Source organism: Orycteropus afer, unplaced genomic scaffold (assembly GCF_000298275.1).
Source record: "Orycteropus afer afer isolate SDZICR_OR568_19922 unplaced genomic scaffold, OryAfe1.0 scaffold00243, whole genome shotgun sequence".
NCBI classification, from domain to species: Eukaryota; Metazoa; Chordata; class Mammalia; order Tubulidentata; family Orycteropodidae; genus Orycteropus; species Orycteropus afer.
The window spans coordinates 932,149-955,062 of NW_006921830.1; the positions used below are offsets into that span (position 1 = coordinate 932,149).

The following is a 22,914-nucleotide window of genomic DNA, read 5'->3' on the forward strand; positions in this document are numbered from 1 at the left end:
ACCAATACCAGGCAGTTTTGACTACTGTGGCTGTATAGTAGGTTTTGAGATCTGGCAGTGTGAGACCTCCTACTTTGTTCTTCTTCAATAGTGCTTTGCTTATCCCTTCAAGCGGTTTTAAACTCACAGAAACCCCATGTGATGAAGTAGAACTGCCCCATAGGGTTTTCTTGGCTGTAAATGTTGTGGAAGCAGATTATCAGGCTCTGCCCTAGGGCCACTGGGGAGGTTCAGACCACCAACTTTTCAGTTAGCAACTGAATGCTTAACTGTTTGGGTCACTGAGGCTGGGCTAATACGCTTCCTTTGGAGTCAGGTAGGCTGAGATTCCAGTATCACCTCTATCACTTAGCAGCTTTGGGAGCTGGGTCTCAGTCTTATCTGTAAAATGGGAATAATAGACATCGATATCATCGACTTCATTGGGTTTACTGTGAATAAGATGAAGCATCTAAAGCATGAGTTCACTGAAAGTTAGCAATGATGATCACTATTGTGGCAATATGCCACACACACATACATACATGTAAATATTTGGTGAGACAGCCTTGTAACCAGTGAATTATAATAGCATTTTAAATTGAGTCATGTTTTAGGTGGGAATACTAAGCACAGGCTGTCAGCTTGAAAGGGAAAGAACTGAGATTCTTTATCCCTTTTCAAGTCCTGCCTTTGTCAGGAGCCATGGGGCCCCATTGCTCTGGACAGGCATCTGGGAGCCCAGGGGAGAGAGCTATGAGGTTGAAGACACGACCAGGCCACTTCTTTATTCTTCTGCCCTCTTTCCTCATCCCCAGGAGTACCTAAAAGGCCTCTGCAACCCTGAGCTTCAGGAGGAGATCCACTACCCGCCCAAACTGCACTGCATCTTCCTCGGAGCCCAGGGCTTGTTCCTGGACTGTTTGGCCTGGACCACTACAGCCCACCTGGTACCCCAGGGACCTGGCTCACTGATGATCAGTGGGCTTACTGAGGCCTTTGTAATGGCTCAGAGCCGTGTGGAGGAGCTGGTAGAGCGGAACCTGCGGTCAGTGCCATCCCCTGGAACTTCTCAGTTTGCTTGTGTGCTGAGGGACTTCTCTGCCCTGCTGCAGCCCCGGGGGGATGCCCACAAAGAGGCTCTGCTGCAGTTGGCCCCGGCTGTCCAGGAGGAACTACTGAGTCTGGTGCAGGAGGCATCCAGGGGGCAGGAGCCACAAGCATATCCCTTCTGGGAGAGAGGGAGCCCAGGCCTGCTGGGTGCTCAGCTACTGGGAGTTGGAGGTCCCCTGAGTGAAGGCAGGGAGTCCCTGGACACTGGATCTATGGGGTGGGGAGAGTCAAGGGGAGAGAGATATACTATGGAGAAAGAGGGAGGGAGACAGGGTGGTCCCAGGGAGATGGATTTAGGGTGGAAGGAGCTACTTGGGAAAGAGGCTTGGGAGAGAGATGAGGCCTTCAGGCCACAGTCAGGGGGAGGAGATGTAGGGGCAGCAGGGCCCCTGAAAGGGAAGGCCATGGGGAAGGAGGGGTTGTCTCAGGAGAGAGGAGAGTTCTGTGCCCAGGGTGAGCCTTCTGGTGCCCATGGCCTCTCTCAGAGGGCAAGTCAACCTCGGGGAGCCTCCCTCCTCCAGCGGCTCCACAATGGGCAAGCCTCACCTCCGAGAGTGCCTAGCCCTCCACCTGCACCCGAACCCCCATGGCACTGTGGAGATCGAGGAGACAAGCAGCAGATCATGACTCGAGGTCGGGGGTCTCCATGGAAACGGGGCACTCGAGGGGGCAACTTGGTGACTGGCACACAGCGTTTCCAGGAGGCCCTACAGGATCCTTTCACCTTGTGCCTTGCCAATGTGCCTGGTCAGCCAGACCTCCGCCATATTGTCATTGACGGAAGCAACGTGGCCATGGTGTAAGTATCTGGTAGAGCTAAGAGTGTGGGGGAAGGAGGGTGAGATAGGCTGTGTCCACTTTGGGGACATGTGCTAAGGGGCCAGCACTCCAGCCAGGCTCTGGGCCTCGAGTGCTGACCCCCTTCCTACTGCAGGCATGGCCTCCAGCACTACTTCTCCAGCCGGGGCATTGCCATCGCTGTGCAGTACTTCTGGGACCGTGGCCACCGGGACATAACGGTCTTTGTGCCTCAGTGGCGCTTCAGTAAGGATGCCAAGGTCAGAGGTGAGTTGGGCCTGCTCTTTTGTGTCCTGGGATAGGTCCGTTGGGGATATTCAGCCTTCAGGATAACTCTGTGCTTCTTCTTTCTATAGAGGGTCACTTCCTGCAAAAGCTGTATTCCCTCAGCCTGCTCTCCCTCACTCCCTCGCGAGTCATGGATGGCAAGAGGATCTCTTCCTATGATGACAGGTACTTGTTCCTCTCCTGGATTGTGCTTGATACTCAAGGAAGCCCAGTAAGAAACTGAGGGAGAGAGAGAAATTCCAGACCCTTTTTGTTTTCTTGAACCCTGAGTGACAGGGAAGGGACTAGTTAATCTCTAGTGTACCCTTGTGGCTGGGTAGGTAAACCTGTTCTACAGGAGAGATGAGGTGGACTGTGAGCAGCTGTTGGCCCATTTACCATTCATTTTTCATTCATTAAACTCCTCAATGATCCCTCGTTTTCTGGTGCTTTACAGTTTAGAAACTACTGGTTTGATGGCAAAGTAGGAAAGCTGATGGCACAACTAGCTGACAGATGCCTTCTTACAACCTAAATTTTTAAGCACATAAGAGAAATTTCCCCAATAATCAGGGAAACCTTCAAAATAATGAATAAAATGAAGAACATGATCCATGAATAATAAAACTATAGAAAGCATGATCTAATAGAAAGATCACTGGACTTAGAATTTGAAGATCTAAATTTGAGCTCCAAGTTACACTACTCATTGACCTTGACTGTGGACCACTGTCTTAGTGACTTACCTCTTTGTCTCAGGGTCCTCCTCCATTCATTCACCCTCCTTGTGACTATCAAAAGAAGATAAGGTATGTGCTTGCCTGACTCAGTGTTCTAGGCAAGAGCAGAGTGGTATTACTTCTTACCTTTGCATGAACCCAAACAAATGTGGCAGGAGGATGTAACCTCTTATACAGATCTGGAGGCTGAGGGTAAGAGTGATTGATTATCTTGGCAAAGGCTACTGTGTGGCAAAGGAAAAATTAGAATTCAAAGCTCTGAGTAGAGTTGTCAGATGGTTTAAATAAAAAAACACAGAGCATACTCCCTCCCCAGGGTACATACATGGTATGGGAAATGGGCATATCTTAAAAGTTAACTAATTAAAAATTACAAGTTTTTTATTTTCTACAATTATTCAATTTTAAGTGAAAAATGAGTTTCTAAACCATAATGATTACGTATTTTGCTTTTTCAAATATTTCACTTTACCCTCTTCCCTCTAAACAAGTAAATGCTATTCTACAAAAAGGCAGTTTATTGTATTCCAGTGCTATTCTGTTTTAAGCCTAGATTCACAGATTATCCAAATATGGGTCATTCTTTCTACATCAGCATTGAAACAATTAATTGGAAAGTGAAGTTTGAGCCAGTTTTAATAAATTTTAAAGGCTCGCACAGTTGTGTAGACCTGGTGGGCAGACAACACAATATGAATTTAGAATTTTGCCTATTAACTGAATAAGCATGGTGGTGCATAGGACGGACCTACTGTGAGGATGTTGTTGAAGAAGATACCATATAACATGATAACAGTAAAATATGCCTAGCCAGAAACTATACTGGGGATATTCTTCTTATGTCATGCCCTCAATTTGTTTCCCAGACAGAAACTTGGAACCAGACATCTATCGCACCTAATCTTGAATCTCAGTCCCCTCTGTACCACATTGTCTTTCAAATACTGACTGCCCAGCTTATACTAGTTGCATGGGTTACAGAAGGAAGTGGGAACTCTGGAAACAAACCTTATTCTTGTCTTCAAAGAGCCAAAATACACTATAAATCAAACACTACAGGAACTTAGAGGAAAAGGATCCCACTTCTGGCAGGAGTGTGTGGGAAGGGAGATATTTGTGAGTTTTTTGTTGATTGAGAATGAGGTGGGATGTTGTGGATCTCTTGGTTTCTAAACCTGTTAAAAAAACCCACCCACCACCTCATGAACCCTACTCTTACTCTGTGGAATCAGAATTACTGAAGTGGGGCCAGGCATGGCTATTTTTGAAGTTCCTCTGATGGTTCTGCTCACTAGTAAAATTTAGTAACTGACTCCTGATAAAGTACAGAGCAAATGTGGAGAAAGGGTTTAATGTAATCACTGATTTTGGCTTAAGTTGAGGGTACGTTAGGGAATACTGGGAAAGATAGGGGTGTAAGGGTGACTTCGAGCAGGGTCCTGGAGGGCCTGAGCTGTCTGCCTTGGGCATGTGACTTTATTTGGTAGATGAAAAGCAACTGTAGGAGAGTTTTTTGTAGTACAGGGAAGAGCATGTTCTTTTGGGGAAGGGCAGGATAGAACTGGAGGGTGCCTGAAGGTAGGGCACCCACTTGTTAGGAGACTCTTGCAACATCTCAGTTGAAATATCTTAATAATTATGGTGATAATAGTGGGCTTGGAAAAGAAAAGGGGAGAGGTAAAAGGCTTTTAAGAGAAAGAACATATTGGAATTGTGACTAACTGGTAGAGTAGAAGGTGACAAAAAAACCAAACTCACTGCTCTATGGCAGTTCTCACTCAGCGACTCCTCTTTGGGATTCTGAGGCAGTATCTCTATAGAAGTAGATCGCTCCGTCCTACTGTCTCTTGCTAAAGAGGCACCAAATGTTGGTGAGGGATTTTGGTGTGAGCGGGGAGGGGGGGGGGGGCGGGAGGAGAATGTTACTGGGGAGACCAGCTTAGATTCATCTATTTCTTTCTAACTCATGGTACCTGTAGTCATCAGTCACCTGGTGGCTGGGTCATAGTGAGGTGAGGGGCCAGATCTCCATCACCAGAAGTAGGTCATGGGAGTCCACAGCAGTCTGGGTTGGAGCCTTTGAGAATCCAAGAATGGCTGCCCTGCTTTTTGAGATAGGTTCATGGTGAAGCTGGCTGAAGAGACGGATGGGATCATTGTCTCCAATGACCAGTTCCGGGACCTTGCGGAGGAGTCCGAGAAATGGATGGCAATCATCAGAGAGCGGTGAGGGAGGCAGGGCAGGGACTCAGACCCTTCTCTAAAACCAGCTCTGCTCTGGCCTCTGGGTGGGAACTATGGAAGGGGTTGAAGTTGCTTCAAAGGATGGAAGCCAGCAACTTCTGGTGGTGTTGGTTGCAGCTGTCTGGGAGGTGGGCAAGACTATGAGACTGTGCATTCTCTGTGTCCGTCCAGCCTGCTGCCCTTCACCTTTGTGGGAAACCTCTTCATGGTCCCTGATGACCCACTAGGGCGAAATGGCCCAACCCTGGATGAGTTCCTGAAGAAGCCAGTCAGGTAATGCCACAGGTTCTCCTGCAGGCACCCCCCAGCCCTGACCGTTTCTGCAGGGGAGCCTTGCAGGCCTTCCTTTGGGTGTGACCTCAAGTAGCCTTGGGTGTGATGGAGAATCTTGGATAGAATCTCTGGTTGGGAGAGGAGCTCCTGTTTCCCCTAACGAGTTCTTTTGATGGAGTTACCTATAAGATGGTTGCTTTTACTTCTACCCTCTGCTGGACTCTTAAGTGATTAATTTACTGGACTAGAACTAGATGATAATAATGGCAAGGCTCACCTTCCTGGAAAGGAATTCTTTTTCCCTTTAGAGGTAAAGGAGCTCTAGTGGTTAGTGGTTAACGCATTCAGCTGCTAACCAAAATGTCAGCGGATGCGAACTTACCTGCAGCTCAGTGGGAGAAAGATGAGGCAGTCTGCTTCCATAAAGATTTACAGCCTTGGAAACCCAATGGTAGTCACTATTAGTCGCAATTAACTTGATGGCAGTTCGTTTTTTTTTTTGAAACCCCACGGAGCAGTTCTATTCTGTCCTAAATGGTTGCACTGGCTGGCATCCAACTTGAGGTCGGTAGGTCTTCAGAGGTGAGCTGATACTGCCACTTAGTGGTCATCTTGACAAACTTCAGGATTGCTCCCTCAGAGCCAGGAATAAAACCAAAACCTAGCTGCCAACCAGACTCTGACTCATTGTGACCCTGTAGAAAGAGCTCTGGTGGTATAGTGGTTAAGGCATTTGGTTGTTATCCAGAAGATTGGTGATTCAAACCTACCACTCACTCCAAGGAAGAAAGATGAGTCTGCTTCTGTAAAGATTTACAGCCTTGGAAACCAATGGGGGTAACTCGACTCTATGGCAGTGAGTTTGGTTTTCAGTTTGGCGACCTTATAGGACAGAGTAGAACTGCTTCATAGGGTTTGCAAGGGTGTAATATTTACAGAAAGAAGCCTTGGTGGTGCAGTGGTTAAACACCTGCTAACCAAAAGGTTGGAGACTCGAACCTACTGGCCACTCAGGTGAAAGATGTGGCAAAGGGAATCCACTCAAAGGCAATGGGCTGTTTTTTTTTTTTTTAAATCTTTAGAAAAGCCAGGGCATTTAATTGGGTGGGGATCAGGGAGGCCCACTGAGCTCTAATTTCCCTATAGGACGCTCACCAGCTCTTCATGTTCTCTCTACTTCTTCCCAGGACACAGGGGTCTTCAGTGGCTCAGCATCCTTCCAGGGGCATTGCAAAACATGGTAATCAGCAGCAGGGGAGGGAAGAGGAAAAAGGCAGTGGTGGCATTCGGAAGACCCGGGAGACAGAGCGGCTTCGGCGCCAGCTGCTAGAGGTGTTTTGGGGCCAGGATCATAAGGTGGACTTTATCCTGCAGCGGGAGCCATACTGCCGGGACATCAACCAACTCTCTGAGGCCCTGCTCAGCCTCAATTTTTGAGCCTCACTTGTCTGAGTTGGCAGCCACCCATCAGTTCCAGTCCCATCGAGCTCAGTCCTTCTGTGAGTCCCTCTGCTGTTCAGAACCTGACCCAGACTCACCCTGAGTTGGTGCTTTGGGTCAGGAAAGCACCATGGAAGAGTATTTGAGAGTTGGGAATGCTCTTGCCTGGGGAACTTGGTCATCTGGAGTCAGGACCTTGACCAGCTGTCAAGAGGTTCTGTTCACTTTGACTTCTCAACTTTGCCTTAGTTTCTGTAGGGAGTGGGAGCTGCTGGAAAGGCTAAGTCCCAGAGACTGGGACTGTCATCACCTCCAAGCTAAGCTGGAGGTGGGAAACAACAGGTGGCAAGGAAACTAAGCCTTCCTCTAGCTGCTGCACTGGGTGGGTGATCAGAGGACAGGATGCCCAGGCCTGGCTAGTCTGCTGGGACCATTGGTAGAAATGCTTGGCCCTAGAAAGGCTATAGCGTTAGGTGGGCTGTTCGTAGTCAGGGCACCAGGAGCTGGTGGAGAAGGTAGAGGGAGCCTTGGCATCTGGTCTCAGCTGTGCCTGTCAGGGATCTTGATTGAGCTGCTTGGCCTTTATTTCTGCCCATAATCAGCAGTAGAAATACCTATTAGGAGAAGCAGTGAGAACATAAAGCAAAGCTCCTTGGAGGAAAGGTACTTTGACCAAGTCTCAGGTATGTCTGACTGGCTGCACAGGTTTCCTAACCAAGACCCAACTTTCAGAAAGCTGTGGGTCATCTATCCCCTGGGTATCCACCCATGCCCTGGCTTTTAACACAAAGTTCTCAGTATAACATGCCCTATAATGGCTGCATCCCTTTTCGGCAACCCCCCAAATCCACATTTGCAAATAGTTAAATTAGGGGGTGACTTTTTGCATTACCAAAATACTCTCAGGGTTCCTTGAAATGGCAGCTCTTCCATTGCAATCACGTGTTTACAGATTAACAAATGTGTCAGAAAGTCCTGTTAGAAGCACTTGCTGAAGTGCTGGGAGCAATCACGAAAACAATGAAGACGTGCTCTGCAATGACAATGTAATGTGATCTGATCCTAATATTTTCTCTGCACAATACATATGTTGCATAAAGTGAGGCACACTTCTGTTTTGTGTGCATGTGTATGTGTGTGTATGGGGATAGAAGGGTGTATAGAGGTGGTATCTTAATGAACTAATTATCTGGAAAATGAAAACCAAAGAAGCAGTTAGAAGGTATCTGACTGGCCACGAGAACAACTCTGCTGTCACATCAGGATATTCTCTCTTCACCCTCATTCCTACAGGTCACCATCCTTTATCTGCCTGAAGTCCTGTGTCAGGGAAGTTACTGCCTTACAAGGTAGCACATTTCCATCTGTGGACAGTATTAGTCATTAGTCCTTTCTTTTAGTATATTTAGTTTACATATTCTTTCAGAATATATTTTTGTATTAGATCTGCCTTTGAGGTTGGTCATTCCTTCTGGAACACAAAAAACCAAACCAAACTCACTGCCACTGAGTCAATTCCAACTCCTAGCAACCCCAATTGGATTTCTGAGGTGGTAAATCTTTACGGATGTAGACTGCCCCGTCTTCTTTCCATGGAGTGGCTTTTGGGGCAGGAAGATTTCTAGCAGAGTGGGTTGCCCTTGGGCATTAATTGGCAGAAGTGGAGAGATCAAAGAAATGGCTGGTTTGAACTGCCACCCTTTTAGTTAGCAATCAAATGCCTTATAGACTGCCCCACCAGAGCTCCTTTTGAGAACACAGAACCAGTCAAATTACTAGAGAAGAGTCTAAGATCAAAGAACAAGGACAGGGACCCCGAGTTCTGTCTGGGAAGCAGCAAGCCTCTGGGTATGCTCCTTTTCAAGCTTGTACTGCCTTGCTCTGAAAGACATAGGGAGTTTAATGCTGTTTTCCCAGTCTCTCATCCCAGCAAGCAACATGGGTAGCTCAGTGATGATGAACAGAGTCCCTGGGTCCCATGTTCCTCCTACCACTACTGTTATGTTGTTATGTGCCGTCGAGTCGGCCCCAACTCATAGCGACCCCTCCTTGGATATCTGAGGCAGTATCACTACAGAAGTAGGATCGCCCAACCTTCCTTCCGAGGAGTGGCTGGTGGGTTTGAACCGCCAGCCTTCTGGATAGCAGTCAAGTGCTTTAGCCACTATGCTACCAGAGCTCCTACCACTATACTCCCTCCCATAATTGATGATTTACACCACTGGACAGCATTGATCTGGGCTGGGCATGGGTGTGTTAGAGAATGGCTGGCCAGGCAGGTGATAGTGACTTAAAGATAGTCCACAGTCCCCTGGGAAGAAAGGAGATTGGTTGAATTGAGAGCTCTGGTGGTGTAGTGCATAAGGCATTTTACTGCTAACCAGAAGGCTGGCAGTTCAAATCCACCAGCCACTCCTTGGAAGGAAAATTGGGCAATCTACTTATGTAGTGATACTGCCTCAGAAACCCAAGGGGAGGGTGTCACTATGAGTCAGATCTGACTCCACAGCAGTGAGTTTGGTTTGTTTTTTTTGGGGGACTGAAGGGCTAAGTCAAGTTGTGGTCATGTTGGGGTCAAGTTGTGGCAGAAACCTACAGGGTAGATAAAAAGGGAAAACGTCTTAGATAACACTTGGGACTTTTTCTCCTGATCGGGTTGAGTTTATAGTGTTGATTGCTGTATCTTTGGTTCTTTGCCTCATTCACTTCCAATATGATGATAGGCTGTGAATGGGCCAGAGGTATTTCCTGCTCTTTTGTGCTAAGGACTCCGGTTAACTGAAGTGACCCCATTCAACTGAGAGGCAAGTCTTATATACTTCTTACAGGCAGAGATGTTGACTTTGTCCTGCTGCAGCTTGATGAATTAGGGCCAACATGTGATTCTTTCTTTATTCCCTGCCATTTGGTGACATGAAATGAAGGCTGTCCTAGACCTGGCTTCATCTCTTCCTGTCAGCATCATGATGGTAGCCTGTAAACAGGTATGCAGGGTGACCACCACACCTACTAGAAATGTGTCATTTCTTTCTTCTTCCAGTCTACTTTTATCTCAACCTCATGCCTCAAATCTGTGTCCAATACTTATGGCAACTGAGGGAACAAGGGGATGGGTGAGAAGAGATACTGTCCATTATAACTTTCAAAAGCCCATAAAAAGGAAAGAGTCAATCTAGAGTGACATTCCTTGAAATAAATTCTGGGAGATTCTAGGCCAATGAGATAATTTAGCTTTATTGCCTAAATTGCAGAGCATTCTCTATACAGCATAAAGGGGAACTGAGGCAGGAATAGGACAGTTAGGGAAACCAAGCTTGGAAATTCTTTAGGAAGGGGTAGCGGTCTTAAGCTGATGGATTTACAACCTTGATACCCTTGACAGTCTCTCAGTTAAATGGGGTGGAGAACAAAACAATGGGAGAGAAGCAGGAAGAATCCTTAAGAACAGTTGATTTCACAGCTGGTAGAGGTACACCTGAGTCAATTTACATTTCTAACCTGGAAGTCACTGTTGGAGGGAGATGCCTCAGGCCTCTGCCATCAGCCTCCCTGCTTAGGCTACAACCTCCTTTAAGGCAGCCCCCAGCTTTGGGAAGGAGTACTGGTAGCCAGTGGCCAGCGTCCTCCGTGGGACTACCTTCTGGCCCTCCAGCAGCATGATGGCACGCTCTCGCCCAAAGACAGCGTGCACCACAGCACGGGGCAGGGGGATAAAGGCTGGTCGGCCCAGGGCGGCACCCAAGGCCTGAGCAAACTCAGCATTGGTGGTGGTGGGGGCTGGAGCCACTCCATTCAGGACTCCCTGCACATGTCTTGCTTCAAGAGCATGGGCCAGGATTCCCACTAGGTCGCTGATATGAATCCAGGGGAAGAACTGGTGGCCAGAGCCGATGGGGCCCCCCAGACCCAGGCGGAAGGGCAGCAGCATGTGGCCAATGGCACCACCCCCGCGGCCCAGCACAACTCCTGGAACAGGCAGGAAGGATGGTGTGGAGGAGGCCCCTCAGCCTACAAGCAGTCCCGCTGCACCTGTTTCTGTTTCCCTTTCCTCATCCTCTCCCTGTGCCAACATAGCTCTGTAACAGCTGGGAAGCATAGCTCCCTTTGGGACTTCCCACTTTCCCATCTGAAGGCTGACCAGAAGTAATGTCTCTCTCACCCTCTGTGAGCTCAGTTCACTTGATCCCACTGCCTCCCAGCCCAGAGAAGATGTTCTAACCTGATTCCCAGACCCCTGGTTCTCACCTGAGCGCACCACCACCTGGCGTGTAGAATCTGCAGGAAGCCTGGCTGCAGCTTCCCATTTGGTTACGAGGTTGGAGAAGAAGTCAAAATCCCCTCCAGGGCTGTCCTCATCATATTCTGCAGTCAGGCTGGGCTGGTAGTAAGCTGCCAGTGGAACAGCGTTCATCTGCCTGTCCTAGGTCCTGCCTGGCTCGTTGGGGTCAAGGCTCCCCTTGGCTTACCCTCTTTGGCCCTTAGGATCTCCCCATGGGAAGACAAAACCATACATATTTTCCCCTTTGAGCTTCTCCATGAAAGTGACATGTTACTGTCATGAAAGAATGCTTATCTTTGGTTACAAGGCTAAGCTGAGAGGCTGCTAGAGTATAGTTGAGAATGAAGACTTGAGTGCCAGGCTTCTGAGTTTTTAATCTCAGTTCCACTACTTATTAGCTCTGTGGCCTTAGGCAAGTCACTTAACCTCCGTGTGTGGGATTTTCATCCCTAAAATGAGAATAACGAGAATTTACCTCAGAGTTGTTAGGACTAAATGATATAATATGTATAAAACACTCAGAATAATGGCTAGTATATACTTTATAATTGTTATTTGGTCCCCAAAGTAAAATACAAGAATCAGTAACTTTGTTCCTAAGGAATTATGGTATGAGAAGCAAGGGACTTGGGAGTAGATGGTATTTTCCCTGGCACTGGGTGGGGTACTACTCCCTTGTCTTTCTCCAAGGGTCCCTGTTTCTCAGTGAAAATACACAGTCAGGAGAAACATGCATCCATTGAGGGCCCAAGAAATTATTGTGCTTGTAGGAAACCAGGGCTCTGGGCTGGATATAGCTAGAAGGATTTGAACTACCTCCTCACTCTGCATCCTCCTCCCCCTGGCTAATAGAAGGGGTTGGGAATTTGGGCATACCTACACCTGTGACTAAGATCCAGGTCTTGGGGGGTTGTGGAGCCTTGGAGATGGTGCTTGCCAGCATTTGGGTAGTATCTAGGCGGCTGCTGAGAACCTCTTTTTTGAAGGCATCATTCCACCTGCAGGAGAAAGAAGGGTAACAGTCACTAAAATGCATACATGCACACGGCCTTCTCTCTTTGGCAGGGCAGGGGTAGGGGGTATGGGGGTGGAGATGAGGTGGAGGCTGTATGTTTAGTATCCATTTCTAGTAAAACACTTGTGGCTTAGAGAAATGGCCCCTAAGTAAAACACTTGTGGCTTAGAGAGAAATGGCCCATGCCGCCTGTAAAGGAAAAGGCATATCCGTTTTAGGCATCCTGAGTTATTATACAGGAGGCTTAACGGTCAAAAGGAGTTCTGGTGGCGCAGTCCCTAAGGCATCTGACTGCTAACCAGAAAGTTGGCGGTTCAAGCCCACCAGCCACTGTGCAGAAGGAAGACAGGGCGATCTACTTCTATGAAGAGATTTACCACCTCGGAAACCCAGCCGGGGTAACTATGAGTTGGAATCAATTCAGTGGCACTGGGTTTATTTATTTTTTCCCCTTAACGTAACTGAGCTGACTGAGGAAAGGTGCAGGTCAGTGCCAAGGGGTGTGAGGACAAGTAGAGATAGCCTTTGCTTAGTTTCTCGATCTGGCAGTTCTAGTATCCACAGTTCAAAGGTTCTCCTCAGAGTCGGACCCTTTCCTCCCTCTGGTCTGGAAGATACCAGCTTCAGGGCCCCGCTGACCTTCGCAGAGGGTTTAGGATGTTTTCTCCAGCCAGATTGATGACAGCATCACAGCGGGGCAGCCCGGTCTTAGCGAGCTCATCCTGTGAGAAAAAGCGCAGTGCCCCAGGCCCCGCCTCGCCAAGACCCCGCTTCCCACCACTCGTCCTGTGACGGGTCATACCCACGTGATCCGCTCAGGCCCGGGCTTTCGGGAGACCAATGCCACTTGATGGCCCCGGGTTTTCAGCAGCTGGGCTAGGGCTGTTCCAATGAAGCCCGTCCCGCCACCTGGTTGGGAAACAAAAGTTGTTTATCTTCCCAGGGGCTCCTTTCGTCCTGCATTTAATCCCTCCTCGGATGCCGTTCCTTCGGATTCCAGACGTCTCCCCTCCTTCTACCTCCCTCCCCGTGATGGAGAACTGACACAGGCTACAGGGATTGGGGAATTCGGCTTCTCGGGATAGGAAGTCAAGGTCAAATTGCCCGAGCACAAGACAGTGCCTTCTTTCGGAAACGGCCTCCTAGCCCGCCATCTCAAGCTACATCATTTTTCCATAAACACGCCCCCACTCCCTTTTCTGCCTCCCTCACCGACAAGCACTCGCATAGCGACCAGGACCTAACGCGCCTGTGCAAGATTTAGACTAACTCCTCCCGGCTTCCCCGTGTGGGCGCATCTACGACCTCTTTGCGCATGCGTCTTGGGAAGCACCTCCCAATTGTGGGGCGGGAGGATTGAGAATGGGCGTCACCCCAGCGGGTGACCCGGTAGAATTTAAAGAACTTGGACTTTAATTTCACAGAAACCTAAAAAACCAAACTCACTGCCATCAAGTCGGTCCCAACTCATAGCGACCCTCCTTGGGTTTCAGAGGCGGTATCTCTACGGAAGTAGATGGTTCAATCTTCCTTCTGAGGAGTGGCTGGTGGGTTTGAACCATCAGCCGTCTCCTTACCAGTCATTCTATAAATGTTCAGAAGACATTTATTTCACAGAGGCGGGGTGGTGTGAGGTTTAGAAGAACCATGGGGGCAGGGAAAGAAGGATAGGCGCAGAAGGGACGGTTTTAGTGCAGGAAAAAAACCTTAAATCTAAAACTTGATGCTGCCCAAACCTGGGAACTCTGGCTGTCCATTCAGTTTGATGGGTCAGTGATCCAAGAGAGTCCGTTCACCTGTCCTGTGGATTTCTTTCTACCCAGCCTATTCTTTTACCGTCTCTTCTCTCTGCTCTGGCTCTTTCCTATTAGTATTTATCATTCCAAAGTTTCTCCCATATTCTTCCAGCTAATGTCCTCTCTTGCCTTCACGGGCAAACTTCTCAAGGAAAAAACAAAACAAAACAAAACAAAGCACAAAACCCTAAACTTATTGCTATGGAGTTGACTCCAACTCATAATACTGATCCCTACTGCGTTTCCAAGGCTGTAAATCTACGGAAGCAGACTGCCCCACCTTATTTCTGCAGAGCAACTGTTTGGTTTGACCCACCAACCTTTTGGTTAGCAGACAAATCCCTTAACCACTATACCATATTGTTGTTGTTGTTACGTGCCTTCGAGTCAGACCCGACTCATAGCGACCCCTCCTTGGGTTTCTGAGGCGGTATCACTACAGAAGTAGATTGCCCAACCTTCCTTCTGAGGAGTGGCAGGTGGGTTTGAATCTCCAGCCTTCTGGTTAGTGGTCAAGTGCCTTAGGCACTATGCTACCAGACCTCTCAAGAATGGTCTCCATTTTCTGCTTCCCAATTTATCCCTCTCTGGCATTTCATTGTCCCTCTGTCCAAGATCATCATTTCCCTTGTGTTACTGAAACAGGTAGGGCTGGCTGAATCAAGCAGCCCTTGACTCAGTGTTCTTGCGGCTGGTGACCCAGAATTACTGGTGATTAATAAACCAGGCCCTTAGGCAAAATAAGTTACATTTCATAAGTCACACAAGCTTGACTAATGTAAAATGCTGATAAACCTCCTCAGTTGTTTTTCAATTACTGTACCAGGCAGATCATGTGCAGTAGAATTCAACTTGACTGACAAAGTGACCTTCCACCAGAGGCAGTCAAGAACAGGAATCCCTTGCTGGACTTGAGCCAGGGGCATCACCCATGTGCAATATTCCAGAATAAGTCATGGCAACATCCCAGCAACCTTCACAATGAGTTCCATCTTTGTTCCAACAGCCTTTGCATGCAATCCATCTTGGCTACTACCTGTGTGCACACCTGATTTTCATAACCCCGCCTTTTCCCCCAGAAATCCCCACCCATTTATGAATAAATGCCCTATTCCTGCCTAAAACCCTTTATACTCACTGCCATTTAGTTGATTCTGAATCATTGCGACCCCCTTAGGGTTTCCAAGGCGGTAAATCCTTATAGAAGTACATTGCCCCATTTTTCTTCTGTGGAGCAGGTTGTGGGTTTGAACCTCCAACCTTCTGGTTAGCAGTCAAATGCCTTAAGTACCATGTGCCAGAGCACCCTAAAATCCTTTATAAAAAACCAAAAACCAAATTAACTGCTGTCAAGTCAATTCTGACTCATACCAACCCCTCTTTGGGTTTCTGAGGCAGTATCTTTAGGAAGTAGATTGCCCAGTCTTCTTTCTGAGGAGTAGCTGGTGGGTTTGAATCTCCAATCTTTTGGTTAGCAATCAAATGCTTTAGGCACTACACCACCAGAGCTCCTAAGAATGTTACAGCCAGGCATTTTGTACTAGGATTTTTTTTTTTTAGGGTATATAAGCCACTGTAACATTCTTACAGTGGCTTATATATCCTAAAAAACTTCTAGTACAAAATGCCTGGATGTGCTAGATAAAATTTAACAAACCTCATTTAAATGTATTGCTGAGTTAGCTAGAAATAAAGGAAGTCCATAGGCACCAAAACCAAAATGTGCCTTGGGACTGAGCTATCTTGTTGTTTGCCAATCTTAGTAACCCAGAGACTTGGGTGATAGAAGACAATGCTTGAGCCTCAAGGAAGATTAGGACTGAGACCTTTGCATAAAGTTCTTGGTGGGTAATGTCCTCAGGGACAAGGTGAACATGAAAACGTCCACTTAATATCATTGTGGCCAATTATAGAGTGTTCTGACTGGCCATGCCTGAGTCATGTACTTAGTCCTGGACCAGAAATGGGGTTGAGTCTCACTTAGAGCTTTGAAATCTAAAGGATCCTTCCCCTTTCAACCGTACTCTCATTGTTAAAAACACCTTCCTTTCTCTCCTGGCTCTGTTGTTCCTTACAGTGAACTGGGAAAGGGGGATTTCCCCTGAATCAGATACCTTAGATTATAGATTCTAGACAGCGGAGGTCCATCAATATCCTCATGGAGGCAAAGAGGGACTTCTTTCCAGAGTATTGTGACCTTTGTGAGAGGCGACACTGAGGTTGAGGTTGCGACTAGTGGCATGGGGGTGGAGGTGAGATGTTCAAGATGCCAGGTGCACATTGTAAGGAAGAAGGTTATAGCTAGGAAATTTTATGGACTGTTCGTAGAACTCCACTTCCAGACAAGTGCCAGAGTATTAGTTCTTGGGTGAAATGCTGGTATGCGGAGCAGGGACTTATTTGATTGGGACTGAAGAAATATTTGAGGGGAAATAAGTTCTTTAAAAGAAGGTTAGGTTCTATCTGTAGGGGTTGTGTGACTTGGTGTCTCTCCACAATTCTGCTGAAACAGCTCTTGTCAGTGATCTCCATTTTGCTAAATTCATCGATCTTGTCTCAGTCCACGTATGCTGCCTTTTAGCACCCTTTGTTTATGTTCGGACGCTTTCTTCGCTTGGTTTTCAGGACGCAGTTCTATCCTTCTACTCTTACCTTATTAGCCATTCTTCAGTCTTTGCCAGTTTTGCCTGTCCCTGATTTAAAAATAATTATATTTAGGTACCTTTTACAGATTGAAGGAGCTCTGGTGGCATAGTGCCTATGGCATTTGACTGCTAACCAGAAGGTTGGTGGCTCAAACCTCCAGCCACTCTGCAGAAGGAAGACTGGACAATCTACTTCCGTAAAGATTTACTGCCTTGGAAACCCAAAGGGGGTCGCTATGAGTCTGAATCGACTCGGTGGCAGTGAGTTTGTTTTGGATTTTAAAGCATTGGTTTTAAAATGTTTGCTGCAGGTTTGGTCCTTGTGCCTACTCTCTAGTATGAATCTCATGTTTTTAAACAGTATCCGATGAATCTCAAATTTCTATCTCCAGCCTGAACCTCTTCCCTGAATCAAAGTCACCTAGATTTGTTCGTATGTCATCTTCTAGAAGGTTTATAGTTTTACCTTTTACATTGAGTCTATGATACATTTTGAATTAAACTTTGTGAAAGGTGTAAAGTCTGTTCCTAGATTCATAGAGTTTGCTCTAGAGTTTTAAATATACATCTGCAACTAATCTAAATTTACCTTCAAATAACATTATACTACTTCATGGATAGTGCAGATACTTTATGACAGAGTATTCAAATTCCTCCCTCCTGTTTTTTTTTTTTTTTTAAACAACATTGCTGTTATTCATTTCACTTATCCATAAGCTATAATCATCCAGTATATTGTTGTTATTATTACTTTGATCAAATTATCAACATTTTGATCAGTTATCTATTAGATCAATTAAGAATAAGAAAAAAAATTCTTCAAGGCACCCAAAAGCACTATCCTTAAAGCAGAATTTCTTAGGCTCACACAATTGACACTTTGAACTAGATAAATGTTTCTTGTTGAGGGCTGTTCTGTGCATGGTTTCTACCCACTAGATGGCAGTAGCACCTCCTTCGGTGTGACTGAAAAACCCAACCCAACCACTACTGTCACTGGAGCTCCTAGGACTTAGGCTAGGGTTCCATTTATTATTTGGCATCTGTAAGTCCCAACTGATAACATGATTGAATTTTAAGTTCTCCAGTGTGGTGGAGCTCTGGTAGTGTAGTGCCTAAGGCACTTGACTCTAACCAGAAGGCTGGTGGTTCAAACCCACCAGCCACTCCTCGGAAGGGAAGGTTGGGCAATCTACTTCCGTAGTGATACTGCCTTGGAAACCCAAAGAAGGGTTGATATGAGTCAGGTCTGACTAAATGGCACATAACAACAACAACAACAACAACAACAACAACAACAGTGTAGTGTTAGAATAAAGGAGCCCTGGTGGCACAGTGGTTAAGTCTTCAGCTGGACTGCTAACTAAAAGGTTGGCAGTTTGAACCCACCAGCAGCTCTGCAGAGAAAGATGTGGCAGTGGGCTGCCATAAAGATCACAGATTTAAAAGCTCTGGGCAGCAAAGAGTTTTTTTTTTTCTTTTTTTGTTATAGTATTAGTGTCATGGTGACCCTATGTGTTACAGAGTAGAACTGCTCCCTAGGGTTTTCTTGGTTCTAATCTTTACGGGAGCAAATAGTTGCTGCTGGCTGTGTTTGAATGACCAACCGTTAGGTTAATAGTTGAGTGCACTGAGTTTACTATGAGTAAGAATCAACTGGTGGCAATTTTTTTTTTTTCCAGTATCAGTTCAGTTCAGATCCTGTGCCCAAGAGTCCTTAAAAATGCTGAGTATTTTGTAGGTCTCTGTGGCCAAGGATTGGGAGAATACCTCCTGAGGGTCATACTAAGTGAAATGGGAAGACCTGAGGCCAGCAGTTGTCTCAAATGCAGTTGGGGCAATGAGAGACCAGAGAAAATGTTTATAAAATGCTGAATAAAAAGGGCAAAATACATGGTAGACACAAAGTCAAACACTTTGTTCCTGTGAAGCTGTTAGCTGAGTTTTAATGAATGTCACCCTATCTTTCCTGGTATGGATCAATATTTCTTCTCTGTAGTGGCATGGTGAAGTCCAGGTTAAATTATTGCTTATACGAGTCAACTGTTAGGAGTTAATTGTTACTGAGTGACCAAAATATCGTTCTCTTGCTCTTGTAAGAGCTCCAACCTTCTTGGTGGCCTCTGTCACTTGGGGACCCAGAGGTCTCCCATGTAAGGGGTTTGACTTTAAAAGGTAGCATTTCTTCATTTCATGTTGAAGTGAGTCACAGTAGTATCTCTTGGGGCCTGCTGCCTTTCTTGCATCCAAAACTACTTTAGCACAAGGTTGAGCATACCTAAGGGTCAGTGATGTGACTTTTCCCTTTTTTTCCTCTCGTTGAAAAGGAAGAGTTGAGGGACTTGCTGGGAATAGAATTAGGAAGGGTAAGGATAGTTTAGAACATTAAACCAAAGACACCGTTTAAATGTCTTTAACAGGCCAAAGACCTCTCTGTAAGTTTCCCCAAGGATTGAGTTTAGAGAGGAAAAAGGATTCCCGTGGTAATTCTCCATTTACTGCTTTAGATTTATGCTCCACACTTCTCTGGGGCTCAGCTTTGTGGGCTGTTCTGAAAGGCTACCTGTCCTGGGGCTTTCAGTTGGAGCTGGCCAGCGGGAGCATGAACGGGAGTTGTGGGAGGGCAGCAGGAGGGTGAGTGAGGCCATGGAATTTATTCACACAATCTCTTCCTGCTAGAGTACTGTTAGGAGTGGGTCCTTCTTCTGCCACAGCCCATAGCTCCTGTCCTGCAATTCAAGCTTCTCACTGGTATTTGTTCTGGGCTGTATCACCATTCCCTGTTGCTTTCCTTTATGCCTGCCCACTTTGTAATTAGACCCTCCACTGAACTTTTCCTAAATTATTCTGTGTGATTGTGTTCTATGTCACTGCTGGGACATGGCAGAAAGGCCCTTTGAGGACACAGGCCCAAAAAACAGGTCGTTGTTACTGTTTGACAGCCCAGAGATGGAGTTGGTGATGGAAAATATGCAATTGGTCATGGTGCACTTTTCAGATGATAAGGTCATATGCTAGATGAAAATCTCTGATTTTCATCAGCAAAACCATCAGAAAAACTGACAAAGATCTTAGCTACTCCTGCCTAATGAGGCAATGATTGATGACAGAATGAACCCAAAGTAACACAGCCAACTTCTCTTCTGGGGAGCCATCGGGCAGAGGGGCAACACTACTCTGGCTCTAGTTTGATAGCCCTAAAGCCATGTAACAAAAATAACTGCCCCCAACACTTAGCTGTGAAAATATGTTCAAAGTACTGAAAGGTTGAATAAGGACAGAAACCTCTCATCATTTAATCAAAAGCAGATTCAGTAAATGATGGCCCCAGCCACAAATCACATCATCTGGGCAGCCATCCGTTTGCTTCTCTGTGTCTCTCTGGCCTGGCTGGCTGAGAAGACTTATGTTAGAAGGCCAGCCTTGGACTATTTGTGTTAGAATTGTTCATGAGATATTTTACAGTGAGAAGAGAGAAAGTCCACGGTCTTCCCAGGACAAAAAAATCCTCCACACTAACACATGGTTCTTCTCCCTTCCCTTTAATTTCATGAATAGCATTCATTGTGTCTTGGTACATGGTCAGCACTCAGAATGTTTTGACTTGAACAGTTTAGCTCCTTGTTCTTTCCTTTAGCATAGGCAACTTAGCATGATCCAGTGCTTGTGCTGGGCAGGCCTGGGCCATTCCCTTCCCATGGGTTGGGTGAAGCCTCTTATGATGAGGCATGGAGCTCATGCAACTCCTGTTGCCTTTTAGCACCAGACACATAGGTGGAAGAGTCCCTGCGTGATTCAAACAGCTAATGCTCTTGGCTGCTAACCAAAAGGTTAGAAGTTTGAGTCTACCCAGGGGCACCTTAGAAGAAAGGTGTGGTGATCTGCTTCCAAAAAAATCAGCCATTGAAAACCCTATGGATCACAGTTCCACTGTGACACACATAGGGTCATATCATGAGTTGGAATCAACTTGACAGCAGTGGGTTACTGGTAGGCAGGAGGAGGTTAAGGGCAATAATCCCCCACATCTCAGAAGCAAATCTCTATTGCTGGCTCCTCGTCTTTCCTGATTATGTGCCCACATGGCGCTTGATTCATGGGATCACTGTCATGAGCCCCATTAGGACATTTGCCTTCTGGCTCTCAGTCCAGGATCCAACCATAGGTACATTTTGGTCTCCTGCAGGTTTAGATGACAGGGTTTGGCAGTGTTCAGTCTCTGGGCCCCTCTACATCCTTTTCCCTGAGGGGTTCCTATCACTGGGTCTAAAGGGTCATGGATCTTTTCTGCATTTTTTGCCCTCAGGATCTGTGTGCAGTATGCTTTGGTTCCATATCTATCTTAGTTTATATTCTGGACCCTTGTGTAGATGATTCAGAAAAAGTCTCTTGCTCTTTTACGTTTAATTGCATTATTTATACAAATCAATGTAATAATTTAAAAATTAATTTTAAAACACACAATGACACATAATCTCACAAACCAGTGCACACATTATCACTCTGTTAGAGGTATGGTATTTTTTTGTTTGCCTCAACATTACATTATACTTGGACTAGAGGCAGGATAATGGCTCCATGTGAGAGGGGAGAGGTTTCAGGAGGCTGGCCACCATCCTTTCTCACATTGGAAAAGAATCCTATTTCAAGGAGAAAGGAAGGGGTCATCTTTTTGTATTAGTTTTGTATCAGAAACATTAAAAAATGTTTTATTATAGAACATTTCAAACATAAACAAAAATGTGGAGGATTGTATAATGAATCCAATGTACCTCAGTGTATCTATTACTCAGTGTCAACAGTTATCAATATGGTGATTCTTTGTCTCATGCCAACCTTCCCCTCTCCTGGCCCTTGATTATTTTGAACCAAATCTCAGGTATCAACAAGCATGCTCATTAGCTATGCCCACTGCTCTTATACTTTAATACATGGCTCTTGGGTTAGGGGGTAACCCAGTTTTAGATTGAATCCTTAGCATGTTCCACTTCTCCAATAGCCTCATATCTCAGGGATCAAGGAGATGGCAGGGCCACTTGCCTCCTGTTTCTGCTTGTGGTGTCTCACAACAGCTGGACATATGGGGGCAAACATCTGTCCCAGGAAGATGTCAGCTCTGGACTCTAAGGGCTATCTCAGAGAAGTGAGGTGGTTGAAGGTATGAGAACTATTAGTTAGGGAGAGAAGCCTTGGAGAAGTACGGCAGTTGTCTTCAAACATTTTAGGATAGGCTCGGATTTGAAGTTGTGAATGTAGAAAGCAAACAAAGGGCCTCTGGGCAGAAGTTCCTAGGATGCAGATTTTAGTTCAACTTTCTAATGGTCTGAGTGGTCAGGAAGTGAAGTGGCTTGGTGATCACCAAGTGAGGATGAGGCAGGAGCATTAAAGCATTTTGCTTAGAGTGCTGGGTGGATAAGTTAACAAGGTTCCATTGAATGAATTTTCTAGTTCCTAAGGGGATTGGTGACACAGAGGAAAGATCTATGGCTCGAGAGTCAGGAACATTGTGTGATTATGGAAGTCTTTTTCACTCTCTGTGTCCTACTTATACAATTGGAGTACTAGATTAGGTGATAGCATTGGTAGTTAATGTGTATTGAGCTATTACGTATTTTAAGCAATAAATAACTCTATAACTGCTGACAACAACTGTATGAGATAGGTGCTATTATCATCTGCATTTTAGAGATGGAGAAACTGGGTCACAAAAACATTAGGTATTTTTCCCAGCATTACACAGTGATAGAGTTGGGATTTGAACCCAAGCAGTCTGGTTCCTGTCTGCTTAACCACTATACCATGTTGTTGTTGTTAGATGTTGTCGAGTCAGCTCCGACTCATAGTGACCTGTGTCGGAATGAAACACACTGGTCCTGTGCCATCCTCACAATCCTTGCTATGCTTGAGCCCATCATTGCAGTCACAGTGTCAATCCATCTCGTAGAGGGTCTTCCCCCTTCTTTGCTGACCCTCCATTTTACCAAGCATGATATCCTTCTCCAGGGAATGGTCCCTTCTGACAACATGACCAAAGTAGGTGAGATCAAGTCTGGCCATTCTCGCTTCCAAGGAGCATTCTGGCTGCACTTCCTCCAGGACAGTTTTGTTTTTTCATTTTTTCAGTTCATGATATTTTCAGTATTCTTCGCCAACACAATTCAAAGGCATCAGCTCTTCTTTGGTCTTCCTTATTCATGGTCCAGGAGCTCTGGTAGCATAGTGCCTAAGGCACTTGACTGCTAACCAGAAGGCTGGAAGTTCAAACCCACCAGCCATTCCTCAGAAGGAAGGTTGGGCAATCTACTTCCACAGTGATACTGCCTCG

General features: G+C 46.1%; 2 protein-coding genes across 2 annotated transcripts in view; one reads left to right on the forward strand and one right to left on the reverse strand.

The window, feature by feature from the left end:
- The window catches only part of KHNYN (KH and NYN domain containing), a 9,837-nt gene extending 2,986 nt beyond the window's left edge, over positions 1–6,851 (forward strand). Inside the window, exons 2-7 of the mRNA XM_007949243.1 lie at positions 798–1,891; positions 2,027–2,157; positions 2,247–2,343; positions 5,016–5,123; positions 5,313–5,414; positions 6,602–6,851. Coding sequence (XP_007947434.1) covers positions 798–1,891; positions 2,027–2,157; positions 2,247–2,343; positions 5,016–5,123; positions 5,313–5,414; positions 6,602–6,851 — 1,782 coding nt within the window. The remainder of the gene's footprint in view (positions 1–797; positions 1,892–2,026; positions 2,158–2,246; positions 2,344–5,015; positions 5,124–5,312; positions 5,415–6,601) is intronic.
- A 3,556-nt stretch (positions 6,852–10,407) lies between these two features.
- SDR39U1 (short chain dehydrogenase/reductase family 39U member 1) lies at positions 10,408–13,376 on the reverse strand. The gene is made up of 6 exons (XM_007949244.1): positions 13,361–13,376; positions 12,951–13,057; positions 12,788–12,870; positions 12,010–12,131; positions 11,100–11,243; positions 10,408–10,820 (listed from the first exon to the last, which is right to left on the reverse strand). Exons 1-6 carry the CDS (start codon positions 13,374–13,376, stop codon positions 10,408–10,410), a joined length of 885 nt encoding a protein of 294 aa, XP_007947435.1.
- Positions 13,377–22,914: the final 9,538 nt, after the last annotated feature.